Raw genomic sequence first — 15,755 nt, 5'->3', positions numbered from 1 at the left:
ATTCGTATTGATGTGCTATCAATACGAATACAAATTGCCGTATTTTCGGGATAGTAAACGTCAAAAATTTCTGGATACAAATACACCTATTTTTTTTTACAAATTTCCTTTAGTAAATTTCCCCCTCAATCTCCACACCCAGAAAAGGGTCAACGACCCCAAAGAACTGATTTTTGTTAAAAAAGTTTTTAGGTGGAAAAAGTGATAGGCGCTAGACTAGCGCCTATCACTTTTTCCACCTAAATACATTTCCACAAAATATACATAAATATAATCTTCAGAATTACTGTAAATATAAGTTATACGGCATGGGTCTTCAACCTGTGGCCCTCCAGATGTTGTGAAAATACATATTCCCATTTTTTTCCTATGAGAGCATGCCAAAACTGTCAGGGCATGCTGGGACATGTAGTTCTACAACATCTGGAGGGCCACAGGTTGAAGACATGTGTTATACAGGATAACACACTGATTAATGAAAGACAGCTGCACTATTTTGCAGACACTGCTTGAGTATGAATCACCCACGGTGTACTGTACTTCTTCCATTATTTGGGGTTTGATTCTTCAGTAATGTCAAGAAATGAGGCATTAGGCAGCTTACATACCACATTAGCATAGTCGAAAAGGTTACCATGGAAACCATTTATAAACTGAGAACTATAAAATATTGAGAGCCAGATGTACTAAGTTTCACAAAGTAATAAAATGGAGAGTGATAAACAACCAGCCAATCAGCTCTGCCATTTTACAGTCTGTGTTTGAAAAATGACAGGTAGAAGTTTTTCACTCTTCACTTTAACATTTTTAGGCCCAGATGCACTAAGCTTCAAAAGTGATAAAATGGAGAGTGATAAACAGCCAGCCAATCAGCTCCTACCTGCTATGTCACAAGCTGTGTTTGAAAAAGGTCAGACAGGAGCTGATTGGCTGGCTTTAACACTCTCCATTTTATCACTTTTGAAGCTTAATGCATCTGGCCCTTTGAAGCTTGATACATTTGGCCCTAAATATCTAAACCAGGCATGTGCAAACTGTGGCCCTCCAGCTGTTGTGAAACTACACATCCCAGCATGCCTTGCCATAGTTTTAGCATTCTCTAATAGCAAAACTGTGGCAAAGCATGATGGGACTTTTAGTTTCACAACAGCTGGAGTACCATAGTTTGAACATGCCTGATCTAAACAATAACAGATTCCAGGTTTCAATACATGACAATTATACCACTTTCACACTGTCTAAAGGTTTTAAATAACGGTATTTTAAAACGGTATTTAAAACGGGTCTGAGTCTTGACATTGCAGTAGATTACCATTTTAAATACCATTTAAATACCATTCACATCAGTCAACCCGTTTTAATCCCCTCAACATGTTTTAAGGCAGAATGCATGGGACAGCCTATCACAGGTCTGTAATCTGTTGTTTTTTGCTAAATATTCTCACTGCATAAAAAACGGCTCTGAAACGTGTAGGACTCTGCTTTTTAAACGTTTTGAAATACCGGTTATCTTTAACCGGTAAATCAACTCTGGCACTTTCCCACTGCAGCCAGGGCCCTACACACATGCCGATGTGTGTAGAGCGATGTGCAATGTCGGGCCGTTCTGCTCCGAGTCGCTCAGCACACAGAGCTGACAGCCCACACACTGAGGGGCAGATTTATTAAGCTTGGAGAAGAGATAAACTGGAGATAAAGCAGAGAAAAGGTAAAAGGAGATAAAGCACCAGCCAATCAACTCCCAACTGTCTTTTTCAAACACAGCTGATTGGCTGTGCTTTATCTCCTTTTACTTTTTCTCCGCTTTATCTCCAGTTTATCTCTTCTCTAAGCTTAATAAATCTGCCCCAGAGCGAGCTGTCAGCTCTGTGTGCTGAGCGAGCGGACAGCGCCAGTGTTCTCCGGTGAGAGAACCCTGCTGATGCCGATATTGATGGACACTGTTCATCAATCTCAGCCAGTGGCGCGTGGGGATGCGCATTGCTGTCGATATAGCCCCCACAGACACACCGATGTAGGGGCATTTTCTAAGCGACTTTGCCAAATTAAGCAAAGTCGCTTGGAAAATGCCTTAATATCGGCGTGTGTGTAGGCCGTATTAAACGTGTTGAAATGTGAAAAAAACTGCAATATACCGTTTTACAAGTGCAGTGTGAAAGGGGTATTAGAGCCTACATCTGATACAGATATGAGCTCTTCTGACCTGAAAACTGGAAAAAAGCTTTAAATTGTCTTATGTTTAGTATGTTTCCTAAATACCATCTTTTCAGATACTCCACTGTACTTTTAAGGTGTTATAGCTAGGGATGGCCATCGATCATCGATGGTTCATGGCCGATGTCGAATACTTTTGCCATCGATGGGGGAGTACCAGATGGTTTCCCTCCATCGCCCCCGTGTTATGATTGGCCCAGAGGCCAATCAATTAAACACAATTGATGACCATCGATATGTAAAAATATCGATGGTCATCCATTGCATAGTTAAGCACTATCGATGGGCAGTTGCCGAATTGCCATCGATGGCAACAGCAACGATGGCCATCCCTAGTTATAGCTCCCCAGTGTTACATATTTTACTAACGCATATTGAAGCAGACCTGCTAAATGGACATGTTGCAAAAATCAAGACCAGTAAAAGATAAACCATTGTTCAGATAACCAGTATAGAGTAAATGCATCAGGAAACAACGTTATTGTTTTATCAATATTAAAAGCTGTTATGTCCACAGTGAAAAAGTGAGAAATGTTAGAAACCAATAAAATGACAGAGCTATTAGGCATGATGGGAGATCAGGTTACTGCTTTGAAGGGATCAATTGTAAGCCATAATGTCATCGATTGCAACTTGCAACAGTATCAGTCCACAGATATGTTACAGCTACCCAAAGCAATAATGTAAGTGGATAGGACAACATTTTTAAATGATAGGCACCATAACTTTATGCTGTGGTTTTATCTAAAACAGTTTGCTGTGCTTCATTTGTTGATGAAACCGCTTTAAACACATTTTTGAAATCCCAATTTTAACAATGTGCAAAACCAAAGCTAAAGTTATGGTTACTTTATGGCGTATATTCAATGCTGATCAGGCAAACTATGATGGCGAGCAGTGCCTATTGCTCACCGTCATAACCCACCCTCAGTATTCAACGAACCCCATGCACTCACTGTTTCTACCTTGCTATTTCTATAAAGCGAGGTGGAAACAGTGAGTGTGGCCGTCAAAATGGCGAGGCTCGCGGCTATATGCAGCGGGCTCCCTGCATTAGCTGCAAACCTCGCTGTTCGGGGGAATCGTCCTCTGATGGTGAGGAATCCCCTGACACATGGAATAGAGCGAGCGGCTGGTGAGCATGGATTGTTTTTGCCGAAAACAAGCCATCCTCGCCATAAAAACCCCCTCGCTGGCCGCATTGAATACACCCCTAAGTATACAATACAAGCTCTTTGAGAGACACAAGATGCATACAATGCTCTATACGGCAGATACACCATGTCTATGATGACATACAGTATAGAGGCAAATATACAACTTCTTTTTATCAAACATGTAGTTCTGGAGCAACATACATCTGATTAACTTCAAATGTATCCTCATGCCCATTGTACTAAAATATGGATACCCACCTACTGAGTTGGTAGAGTAATTGCAAACTACCTAGTATGATGAAACTTGGGCAATTACCCTTAAAAGAACCCTCACTGTACCCACCCTGCAAGGTCTACTATGAGATAATGACTGGATGAATCCTGCAAAGTAACATCACCTCGTTAACTAATAAACTCCTTGCAACGGGTATGGGCCATAGGGTCAACAAGTGGAAGGTCGAAATGCATCAAGGTCAACACCTCAGAAGGTAGACATGGGGTTAAGTCAACAGGGTCATTAGGTTGACACAAGCATTAGGTCGAAATGGACAAGATGGACAGTCAAAAGGTTGACATGGGGTTTTTTCACTTTTTTTTGTCCTGATGTCAACACAGTCGACATGGCACAGTAATGTTGAACCGCGTCCAATTGCAAAAATCCCAAGGTGTGTAACATTTCCTTATTTCTTTAACAAAATGATTTTGTGCTCCTTCATAGATAAACTAGTTAAAGGCCCATCCAAATGATGGATTCTGCGATGAACATGCACTTTAAGCTATGACCATTTTTAGGCCACAAACTCTCCACCCCACCCCAGTCTCTATCTGCTCCTACATCCAATCTGTCTTCACAGCTCCCTATCTCCATATCCAGCAAGTTTGAAACAGATCAGTGTCCCTGCAAAAATTGCTTTCACTTTCAGTTTATATATTTTAGCACACAAAAGGAGTAATTTGGCCCATTTCGTGGCCAGTGGTGGTGGGTACATCACCTAATAGAGGTGAGGAGTACTTAGACACGCTCCCCGAAACGTAGACTGTCTCATGTAAATACAGCATATTCTTTATCACCATTTCAAAGTCTCCTGAGTGCCATCCTTTACTTTGCGAATATATATGTGTATGTATATATATATATATATATATATATATATATATATATATTTTGTAGTGTTGATCCGGCACTCAATCTTTAAAATCAATGTGCAGGTGCCCTCAAGAATCGTCAAGAATAAGGCAGCACTCCAGGACTTGTTTAAATAAAGAGCTTAATCTTTATTCATGCAATTCTATGTTTCGGTTTGCGTACAAACCGTCATCAGGAATTCTTGATGACGGTTTGTACGCAAACCAAAACGTAGAATTGCATTAATTAAGATTCATTTCTACACAGAACAAGGTAGCAGGATAGTGATCCGGGGACCAGTTTTCTCATTACATCTGCCCCGGAGTGTTGCTCGTATAATAACCAGCTAGAAATATACGTGCACTCAGGAATGTGAACATTAAAAATTCAAGATGCTGTATGCTCCTCAAGCTAGCAACCAACAATTCAAGAATGACTATAAATAGTCCTAATATTGCACTGGAATGCCATTTGTGACTCGGGTGTAAATACAGGTTAGTAATAAAAAGCTGTGGTTTTTTTTCTGAATTTATCATGGAACAAAAATCAATCTATTTGGGAATTCAGTACTTGTAAACTTTATGGGCCCTGCAGCGTTTGCAACAGAGGAGCCGTTCTGACATGAGCTGCTTACACCTGTTATTCAGTTAGCTGCTTGTGTGTGTGTGTGTATGAGGGGGAAGAAATGTAAAAACTGGAAAGCAATGGAGACGTGAAGGAGCTGAAAGATTTCTTTTCACAAAGGCACTAGTTTTGGACAAGCCCACCAAATATGCATATAGATCCTTTCAGTCATACTTGCCTTCTTTTTAAAACTAGTTTCATGGAGATTATAGTTGGTAATAGAATTTTGCAAAGCGCCCCATTGAGGGGGCTTGTCATGCTCCTCCCAAAGGGTGTGTCTAGTTTCATATATGGAGAGATTGTGAATGTGGCACCTAGAAGCGTGGGTGTGTACTACTATATCTGAGAGGAATCTTTTAAAATTACTTATATACAAATGTAGATGAGCCCCAAAGCATTTAGTAAGATATACTATACTTGTTAAAGTGCTGGGAAATGGTGTTGAGGATTCAAAGTAAATGTATCTGTCTCTCAGTCCTTTTTTCCCAAAAGATGTAACAGTATAATGTGGGCTAGGAGTAATGAGGGAGATTGCTAGACTAATGAGGGAGAGAGGGAGATTGCTGCTATTTCAGGGAGTCTCCTGCGGAATGCAGGAGGGTAGGCAGCTATGCTTTTCAGTAGTGCCACCCCTCCAACATCCATCTGAAATGTCAGGACACATAGCTTTAAAGAGAGAAGGTGCATAATACCAATGGTAAAGTAATTTATAGACATTTTCCTTTATCTTCTTAACAGATAGATCTGGAGGATGTGCTACCCCATATCTCACCCCATTCCTCTTTGTCTAAAATGATACCCAGATCTCTCTCCCAGGCCATCTCTCTGTGATCTCTGGAAGGAGCAGAGCTCTGTACCAGCAAGGCATGGAGGTTAGAATAAGACCTTTCATAGAATATTCTGTGCATTCTTATGCTTGCACCAAATATAGCACCTAGTGATACAGCGGTTTAGTTCAATCTTGGTACCATGAGAGCAGAGAAACTTTCTACATTTGGTAGGTGTGTCTCTAAAATGGTTTCTGGCAAACTGGATGAGATTTTATATGAGCCCCAGACTATTAACCCATGGAAAGTTTCTACCATGAAACGGTTCCCCTCAGACATAGAGACTCACGTTTGGAGGGCTACAGTATCTGTTCTCATCATTCGTTAAGGATAAACTGTGAACTGGGTGTTGGAAAAGAGGGAAAGGTGCTAAAAATCACTGAAGTGGTCTTATACCCTTCCCCGGATTAGGCGTTCAGAAAATGTTTTTCTAATTTCTTTAAAACATATTTAATCTTCATGAAGAAGCCCTTTCTCTTCAAATCAGAGAGGTACTAAATTTGTCTAGCACCAGCTTGCTTAGGTCTACAAAAAGATGGTCGACAAGCATTGGGTTGACACCATTAGGTCGACTTGCAGAAAGGTCGACATGGGTCTAGGTTGACAGGTCATTAGGTCAACATAAGCATTATGTCGACATGGGCAAGGTTGACAGTCAAAAGGTTGACATGGGCCTTTTCACTGTTTTTGATCTGAATGTCGACACAGTTGACATGGACACTGACACCTATCGCCGCATCCCCTCGCATGGCTCACCATGCTTGGGGCACAGTGCCCCGCTAAGCTCGGCACACTATTTGATTCTCCCACCAGGGCCCTAGTGCAGTAGTTCCCAACCCTGGTCCTCAAGTACCCCCAACAGTGCACATTTTCCAGGTCACCCAGCAGCTGCACTCATTATTCAGACACATTTGAAAAGATCCACAGGTGGAGCTTATTATAGCACTTGTGATTCTGTGTGGAGACCTGCAAAACATGCACTGTTGGGGGTACTTGAGGACCAGGGTTGGGAACCACTGTCCTAGTGGATGGTAGGACATGAAATACCCCAATTCACAAGAAACATCTCACAGTTATGTCTCCTTTATATTCATTTAAATTCAAAACGTTTAGTTCTATTGAGATGTCTCAGAGATAGTAGATTGGAATATGTTTAGTCCACAGCTTCCTTAAACTAGGTAGTCAGGACCACAAATAGTGAATGTTTTCCAGGTAACCAAGCAGGTGTATTCATTATTTATAGACCATTTAAATAGGTCCATATGTGTAGCTAATTATTTCACTTGTGAGTCTGTTTGGAGACCTGTAAAACATGAACTGTGGGGGATCCTGAGGACCAAGTTTGAGAACTTGTGGTTTAGTCCTTCTACTTTCTAATACAAAGCAATGTTTCACAGTATTAATATTATAAGAAAGTTTTAACCTTTTCCCCATTTAAACAACCCTTTTAGGGCCAAGTGAATTTATCAAAACCGGTTGTGATCCGGCTTCGGAGGCACCGCCAATGCCGCCCCGCCTGGCACCCATTGGAACACACACAGCCTATTGGCTGCTGTGTCAATGGGCATGCCCAGTCACAGTGTGTGTACCTCAGCTCCAGGCTCCCCCTCCCTCCGGCCCGGGTCCACTCCACTCTACTACAGAATAAATAAAATTGAAAAAGAAACTTATCGAAGTGCGTACAGTACTTACTAGTACTGCGGTGGCTGAAGTTTAATATATAAAAAAAATATGTTACAATGGGGGGAAAGCGGACAATAAATGTTGTGCCTGACCCCTAAATTCATTTCCCCGCATAATATAAAACTATTTTCAGGCATACTTTGGACTACCATATGTAACCAGTCTACTGAAATCAGACAAAAATGAGAACACATAACATTACTTACCTAACTTTACATGACCATTATCTGTTAGAAGAATATTTGCTCCCTAAACCAAAAGAAAAGCACTGGATGTAAAGATATTGATTCAGGAATGATCACAACAATTCAAAGCAAGTTTTTGACATATTCTAAATAACACCGATTCATCTTACTTCGGGAAATCATACCCTGGGCACACAGACATTATTATCGTGTCTGTTCACACCTATTAATCATATAACTACGTACAAAGGCATACATGATTCTTGCCCTTATTCTTTCACTTCTAATCCCATCCAAAAACCAATATCCTTCTTTCACATTCATTCTGCTTGGTTGCACTGTCATCCTCTCCTGTATAAATGTGGTGTAGAAAACAATGCGTATGAAAATGTCAGAATGGCTGTCAGCACCGGTCCACATGCATCAGCAGTAATTACACTTTGTCCAAGAACACAATATTCACTCTGCCTTATGAAAAGGCTATAATGATTTTCACTTGTGACAAAGATTAAAAACCTGTCAAATGAAAAAGGGATAAAAACAAAATAAAAATTCCGCAGTGGGCACAGCAGCCCCTGTGCTATATGTTAAAGACGTTACTACTTGACATAGTTTAATTGGAAAAATTGAGTTTCCTTGTACTCATTAACTGGTGCCTTGTAATATTTATATTTTTTTTGTATGCAGTAGTGTGATACACAGAATATGGCTGGAGATAAGACAGCTTATTGTATGTTCTTTATAATGGTTGGACCTTTCAGCCACAAATTTTTTTATTGCCATTCTTTATTCATTTTTAAATGATCTACTTAAATGTATGTTAAAAACTAATGATATATTAGACGCATCTGGCAGTGTGACTGAGCGGGATGGGAGGGCCAATCGGCAAGTGTGTATACTTCCCTGAATCGTCCACTCTGTCTGCGTGACAGTGGGTCCACCAACTTTGTCTGTGTAGCCAGCTTTACAGTCACGCTCAGAAGAACTGAATGAAAAGCCAATCTACGTTGCGATCACAGTTCTGGTTAAAGATGTGTGGATCGGTTTTGACTTGGTTCTTCTCACCAAAATAACGTCTGAAAATTGGTCGAATCATCATCTTTCAGGGACAACTTTGATTTTTCTAGGCTATCCCAAACACGATTTTCTCATTTTGAGGTCCACATTTTGCAGGAAGAACTGAATCAAAACCGAACCAAAACCAAACAGCACATGGAAAAACACGTTGCCCTCCTCAGGAAAAAAATAAAAACCCATTATCCCCTATATGTAAAAACAATCACACTGGTGACCACAGTTAACTGAAATAAGATACATTGGCCCTCACATGAAAGCAAAAGACCAGTAAAATAACAGTTGAACTGGTGGTGGAGTCTGCAAACTGGTGTGGACATCTCTAGATCTGGTGGTACACTTGAAAGCAGCTCAATGAACACTAGTGTACCACAGCACAGTGGATGCAAACCACTGGTTTAAACCATTTCAAATACATGTTTCTGAAGGCTCCAGCCTTGCTTTGCTGGCCACATGCAACATGATATTGCAGCTGATTTTGGGCAGGCAGCCTGATATCACAATGTGTGTGACCCAACATGCACCGTGACAAAGTCCTGACAAGAACATTATAATGGATTTATTGGTATATGCAGGTGGAAGACTACATGTCTGTTCTGCCATGTTCTTGCTGCATAAATAAGTTCCACTGATGACACAAATAATCTGACCCATATGGGGTTTCTCCAATTTGGTCAGAATATTGAATAAGAACAACTATGCATAAATAAATAAAACCAAATGATTATTACCTTTATGTCCCTGTGCATTTTTCCTTTTACGTGCAGATAATATAATCCCTATAAGAAGAATAAAATACAATTAGTATGATGTGCGCAAACAAGAAATTATAAAAAAGAAGTAAAATATAAATCAAAACATTAGATTAGTAGATAAAAATGATGTGACTTATACTATGCAAATCCATAGCACATATTAGAGGCAGGATAATTGGTGACCATTACCACTGATACTCCCACACAATTGCTATCAAAGAGATAGGAAACATACAGTATCGGGACTAAACTAACAAACTATACTTTCATCATATAGATTCTATGAACACATGACAATACCATATGAAGAAATGGAGTACCATTGAATAATAAACTGCAATGCTTCACAAGCACAAAAAATACGGAATAAGATTTAAAATGCAAATTATATAGTAGATAAAAATATCAATTAGGTAAATAAATAATTTTATAAGCACTATTCTACTCTCACTTTTTGTGTAATATAGAAACATAGAATTTGACGGCAGATAAGAACCACTTGGCCCATCTAGTCTACCCCTTGTTACCTCAAACCATATTTGATTCCTATTTCTTTGTAAGGATATCAATATACCTATCCCAAGCATGTTTAAATTGCTATCCACTACCCTATCTGTGAAGTAATTTTTCCTCAGATTTCCCCTAAATCTTCCTCCCTCTAGTTTCAGTGCATGTCCTCATGTTCTGTTGCTCCTCTTCCTGTGAAGAATGTCTCCCACCTGTACCTTGTTAAAACCCTTGATATATTTGAAAGTTTCTATCATGTCCCCCCTTTCCTTTCTCTGTTCTAAACTATACAGATGAAGATCTTTTAGTATTTCTGGGTAATGCAGGGTACACACCAGAATGACAAGGGCCCAATCCCATCAATCTAGATCCAATCCCGACCGATTGGATGTAGATTGTGGTTAGATTGGGCCCTTTTTGCCTGTTCTGGCCCGATCCCGATCCGCGGCCCTGCGGGTCGGTCGGTTGTTATTCAGATCCTACCTGCAGCAGGTAGGATCTGAATAATGACCATACACCCGGGTGCAGGTCGCGATCGGATCGGAACCCGCACGATGTTCATCGTGAGCGTGTCGCCCTGGTGTGTACCGGGCATGTTTTGTGATGTAGGCCATGCACTATTTTACTTGCCCTTCTTTGTACAGTCTCTAATGTGTTTATATCCTTCTGGAGATATGGCCTCCAGAACTGAACACAGTACTCTAGATGAGGTCCTACCTATACAGTGCTACATAACAATTCTGATATATGTACAGCATGCATATACGCACTCATATGTTACACACTCATGTGTTAAAATTACACATGAATCCTAACCTAGTTAAGTCTACAATTTAGATGACAAAATATAATCTAAATGGAAGAACTGTGTATCACCACCCAGTGGCCATAAGTAGTACTGCATTTATTTTGTTTTTAAAAGGTTTTGTTTACTGTACATTGCTTGACTTTCTGTTATTGCAGTCCTCTATATCCCCCCTTCCCCACATGCATGCGAAGAGGAATTCCTCCCCTTTAGAATGTAAGCACTCACGAGCAGGGCCCTCTCTCCACATGTGCTTTTCTTTTTGTCACCCTGAATATTGCTTCAGTGTCCTGTCCCCTGATGCAACTATCCTTATTTACCATGTACTTGCCCTAAATTGTCTTGTACTGTAATTTATTTGCTCATTTATGTATTATCAGGCGCTGCGGACCTTTGTGGCACCATATGAATAAAGGATAATAATAATGATTAAAGAGAATAAGGATCCCTAAATGCAGTGATAATTCTGGTTATCGCACTTTAACGAACTTTGAAATATGTAAGACACACTGGGACAGGTTTACTTTACTTCACAAAACAGAAGTAAAAGGCTCCGGCAAAGTAAGCGCAAAAAATTCAACATTTTATTAAATGCAAAGTATTTGAAATAATTTGTATAAAAGCTCCCACAAAACTATATAACAGACAGAGGGGGAAATTTACTAAGATGTGATTCTACTTCACATTTGATGTGATCAGAATCTACTTCTTATTTATTTAGAACCCTCTGTCTAGATAGTAGACCGCCCCATAGCAACATCACATGTGAAGTAGAATACACATCAAGAAGTAACACACAGTCTAGAATAATATCTTTGGACACAGGTGATATAATACAGACGTGGGGCATGTGAGGATTTTCAAGGAGCTGTAGCAGAATCTGTTTCTCTTCATTTAGCCCAAAGGAATGAGGAAGCAGAAGCAGCACTCTAGTATTACAATGACAGCCTTGCTTCACAATGCGGAGGGGTGGAAGGCACAATAATTACCATGGGAGTGTTAAGGAATCTGCTGACACATATTGATTAAGTCATAGGGTGCATACCAAACATAAACGCTCCACTCTGGGAGAAAGAACACATGCTTATTTAGCACTGAGTGGGTTTACTGCATGGCATCCTATTCACATTACATTGGATTGGATTGTACAGCAGTGAAACCAGAGAGCTGAAGATAGATAATAAAAACCTATAGTTACAAGCTTGGGAGTAGGTAACAAACACTGCAGGCGTTACAAGCGCCTGTCAGGATAGCACTTGTCATTACAGTTTATGTGATGTCTAACACTTTCTCTTAATATGACTTCACAATTCTACTGCTTGAACAAGCTACACTGTGCATCTCATCAGGAAGAACCACAATAATATAAAAAGAAAGTGCGTTAGACTTCGCTACAAACTGACAAGTTACTGAAGGACTGTGGGTGTGGTGCAGGCTGTAGCACCTTGCAGGATGCTATATTGTCATGCTTGCGAATGGTAGGACAGCTTGCCAGTGTGCGCACACACAGTCACACGGATATGAATTCCAGGATGCAGCTGCATGAACAGAACATAACACATTAAAAGCAAAAGTTGTAGCACTAGATGGTAACCACTATTTTGTGGAATGAACGTCATGACTTTTAAAGTTTCTTTGCGCAGGCAATGTTTTTGTTAAAGCTAAACGTATAGGGTTTGTTTGCCTGTGAAACTGATGTTTTGTCATGTGATTACAGGCTCTAAGGGGATGCGGTCTGCAAGCTGGCGATCAGGATACAGACCGAGGAAATCCCGGTGCCAGAATCCCGACCAGTGGCCCTAATGCCAGCACCAGAATAATACTGACATCACTAGAGATGCCAGGATTCTGATATTAAGTATGCCAGGTACTCTGTATTAGGCATCAGGTAGGGAAAGTTAGGGGTATTGGTTAAGAAACTTTCCCAGCCTCTGTTGGGATTCTAATTATTGGCAAAGTGCTGCCGGTCTACGGGCTGCCAACATACCGCCGACCAGGGGCCAATAGTATGTATTCTGCTCCGAGGCAGTCTTTCCCAACCTTGGTCCTCAATGCAGACTCCATGTTTTAGTGATATCCATGCTTGAGCACAAAAGTTCTAGGGTCTAGGCCAGTGGTTCCCAAACTTTCTAGACCAGGGCTCCAAAGAATATCAGCATTTGTTCACGGCACCCCTAGTCAAAAAGTTTCCTCAGGATAAATAATAAAAGTAAAATGTGCTTAACGGTCACCCTCAGGTTCAGTAATATGGTGGGGAACATAGCTGTGTATCCAAGTGTTCATATCTTTTATGACTGGCAGCCGCCAGCACTGGTTTTGCCCATCACTTTGAGCATAAATAAATGGTTTTGGTCGTGGACCCTCAACCCGAGGCACCCCAGGGTGCCTAGGCACACAGTTTGGGAACCACTGGCCTAGGTGCTAAAGTCTGAAACTACAAACGTTTTCCTTGCACATTCTGTCACATTTGGCATGTTAGGCTCGTGACTAGGGCTGGCACTTGGATGCTTGTGTTGGTAAATGAAAGACCAAAATCTACCAGTAACTGCTAAATATAACCCCTGCACTGTCCCCTATGTCATCTTGAATGGAGTGTAAACAGGTGTAAACAAGACCTGCACATACTGCCCCTGTAAATTTCCTTACTAGCGCTGGTGTAAAAGGGACCAAATGCCGGGTCGCACCCAGATTGAAACTGGGTCCAAAAACCCTGGTGCGACCCAGCGTTTAGTTATAAAAGGGGTATTAGTAAATATGTATACATAATTCAAAATAAAAAGAAATATCATAATGGCCTTTTCATTATTTTATTAATATGATTATCATCAAATGAGGGCTTAGGACCAGTGAAATTAGGCAAGGGGGAGGGGAGGCATTACCGTCGTGCCTACGGGTGCCCTCACCCCTAAATCTGTAACTGTGTGTGGTAAATATTTTAAGGCTAATTGAATGTGTAATGTTTTCCTATGCATATCAGACTTTCTGTTCGACTTGTATTATAGAGCTGCAATACACATTATTCTTGTTTTCTTATCAGCAGGCTTTGGGACATCCTCCTAATCCTACGCCTTTGCTTTGCTACGAGGCTGTGCAATATATTTAGCATTTCACGTGTTGTTCCTGAGGATAGGGTCACCTAACCAGAATCCTCGCCTCCATGTACATGCTGTGGGAGGAAGGAGTATGGAGATTGTGCTGTAAATGAACAGAGGGGCATTTCTCTAATATCAAGGGGCAGTGGTTGCCTTGGTACCCGCATGATGCTTGGCAGACTGCAAATTATTAATAGTGGCAAAACAAAAAGTGCCACTAACATGTAACTTCCACCAGTAAACCAGTGTGATGTATTTTCAAAACCAAATGGAATAGACTACTGAAAAGACATGTATGGGGATTACAGAAAGCATTGGATTACACGCTGATGCATATAAAACAACAATTTAGAAATGTAATCTTTTACATATGCTAACTTATTTATTTTTGCATTGACTACAGTTGTACTTTATGTTCAGTGTAAACAAAATAAGTAGAGCAGATGACTGGGATTGAGCCAACATAAAGTAATAAAGTATTAAGCAAATATTTTCAAGGTTATTGGCATCATAAGAAGAAAATATTAAGTGATTCACATGGAATGGTGTTAAATATTCATCATACAGTACATTGTAACAAGTAAATATACACACCTACTTCTCTACAAATTTGTATTTCTGCCCAAGCAAAAGTAATTAAACATATCTATTTCTAATAAATATAGATAAATACATATATTCGGACAACTGGACAGCAATCAGCTGAGGAGGTCATTTGCATGTTATGTCTAAAGGGTAGTACAGTACCGGTACAAGCCAATGGTTCTCAATCATATCAACCATATCAAGTCCGCACAAACAGGGGGTAAACATAGAAGAATATGTCAGTTGAAGCAGACAATAAGGGCAGCTTCAGTTTATAGCACCCATAAAATACCCTTTGGCTTTCCATTGGCTGACACTCAAATGGCTAAAAAAAAATTCAAAAAATTAGCCAAAATGCATTTTTTTTAAATGATAAAATATTGTAAACAGATTCAGTATAATTTTATTAAAAAATATGCAGATGGCCAGACTGATGGACAACTCTATTAGGACTGCCAATCGCAGCCAACACTCCCACAGTAACTATACCTGGGGAAGAGAGAGAGGGGAAGCCGCAAGTCCCTTGGTTCCCGGGGCTGCAGGCCTAATTCGGACCTGATCGCAGGGCAAATTTTATACCAGCCCCACCTGCAGGGGACATGGTTTTGTCCCATTGCAAACAAAATGTGCCTTGGGATCAGGTCTGAATTAGGCCCACCACACCGATTAAACCCTTTGTTTTTATCCTTCCTATAATTTATTTTTTCGGTACTGCACTGTCCCTGAGGTTTTGGGCTTTTAGATTAAAAAAAACAACAACCTTGGTATTATAGGGGGAACTAGGTCTTTTAATATAAGGTCCTGATTTAAAATATACCAATGCTTTGTAAAAATGTTCAATTTCTTTTAATGATCATAATACATGGTGAGAAAAGTTATAGGGGTTTACTCATCCTTCCTTTTATTAGCATTCAATTCTAATAAATCACTCGGAGGTATGGTACCCAGTTCCTTATGGGGCCCACACATGGGGCGATTTCAGGGCATTTTCTAATCCTCCGGTGATTAATATCCAGCATGCTGGATAACTGTAGTAAATCTGAATTAATTTTTTGCTTCGGTATTTACAAGGGAAGAATCTTCAGAAGATCTCCCACAGATTAAATGCTCAGCTTTTGATT

The 15,755-nt window shown here is 40.3% G+C and overlaps 1 protein-coding gene across 4 annotated transcripts in view; it reads right to left on the bottom strand.

Annotated features, from left to right (window-relative positions):
• MAP4K3 (mitogen-activated protein kinase kinase kinase kinase 3) overlaps positions 1 to 15,755 on the bottom strand; it is a 249,756-nt gene that overhangs the window by 106,689 nt on the left and 127,312 nt on the right. For all 4 annotated transcript variants that reach the window (XM_083176045.1, XM_083176044.1, XM_083176047.1 and 1 more), the window contains exons 6-7: positions 9,622 to 9,669; positions 7,838 to 7,880 (exon numbers count right to left, since the gene is read on the bottom strand). In XM_083176045.1, coding sequence (XP_083032171.1) covers positions 7,838 to 7,880; positions 9,622 to 9,669 — 91 coding nt within the window. The remainder of the gene's footprint in view (positions 1 to 7,837; positions 7,881 to 9,621; positions 9,670 to 15,755) is intronic.

This window comes from Crinia signifera, chromosome 3, assembly GCF_055691185.1.
Source record: "Crinia signifera chromosome 3, ASM5569118v1, whole genome shotgun sequence".
Classification (NCBI taxonomy): domain Eukaryota; kingdom Metazoa; phylum Chordata; class Amphibia; order Anura; family Myobatrachidae; genus Crinia; species Crinia signifera.
Note: the sequence above shows the minus strand (reverse complement) of the source record. Positions and strands in the feature narration are given on the sequence as shown.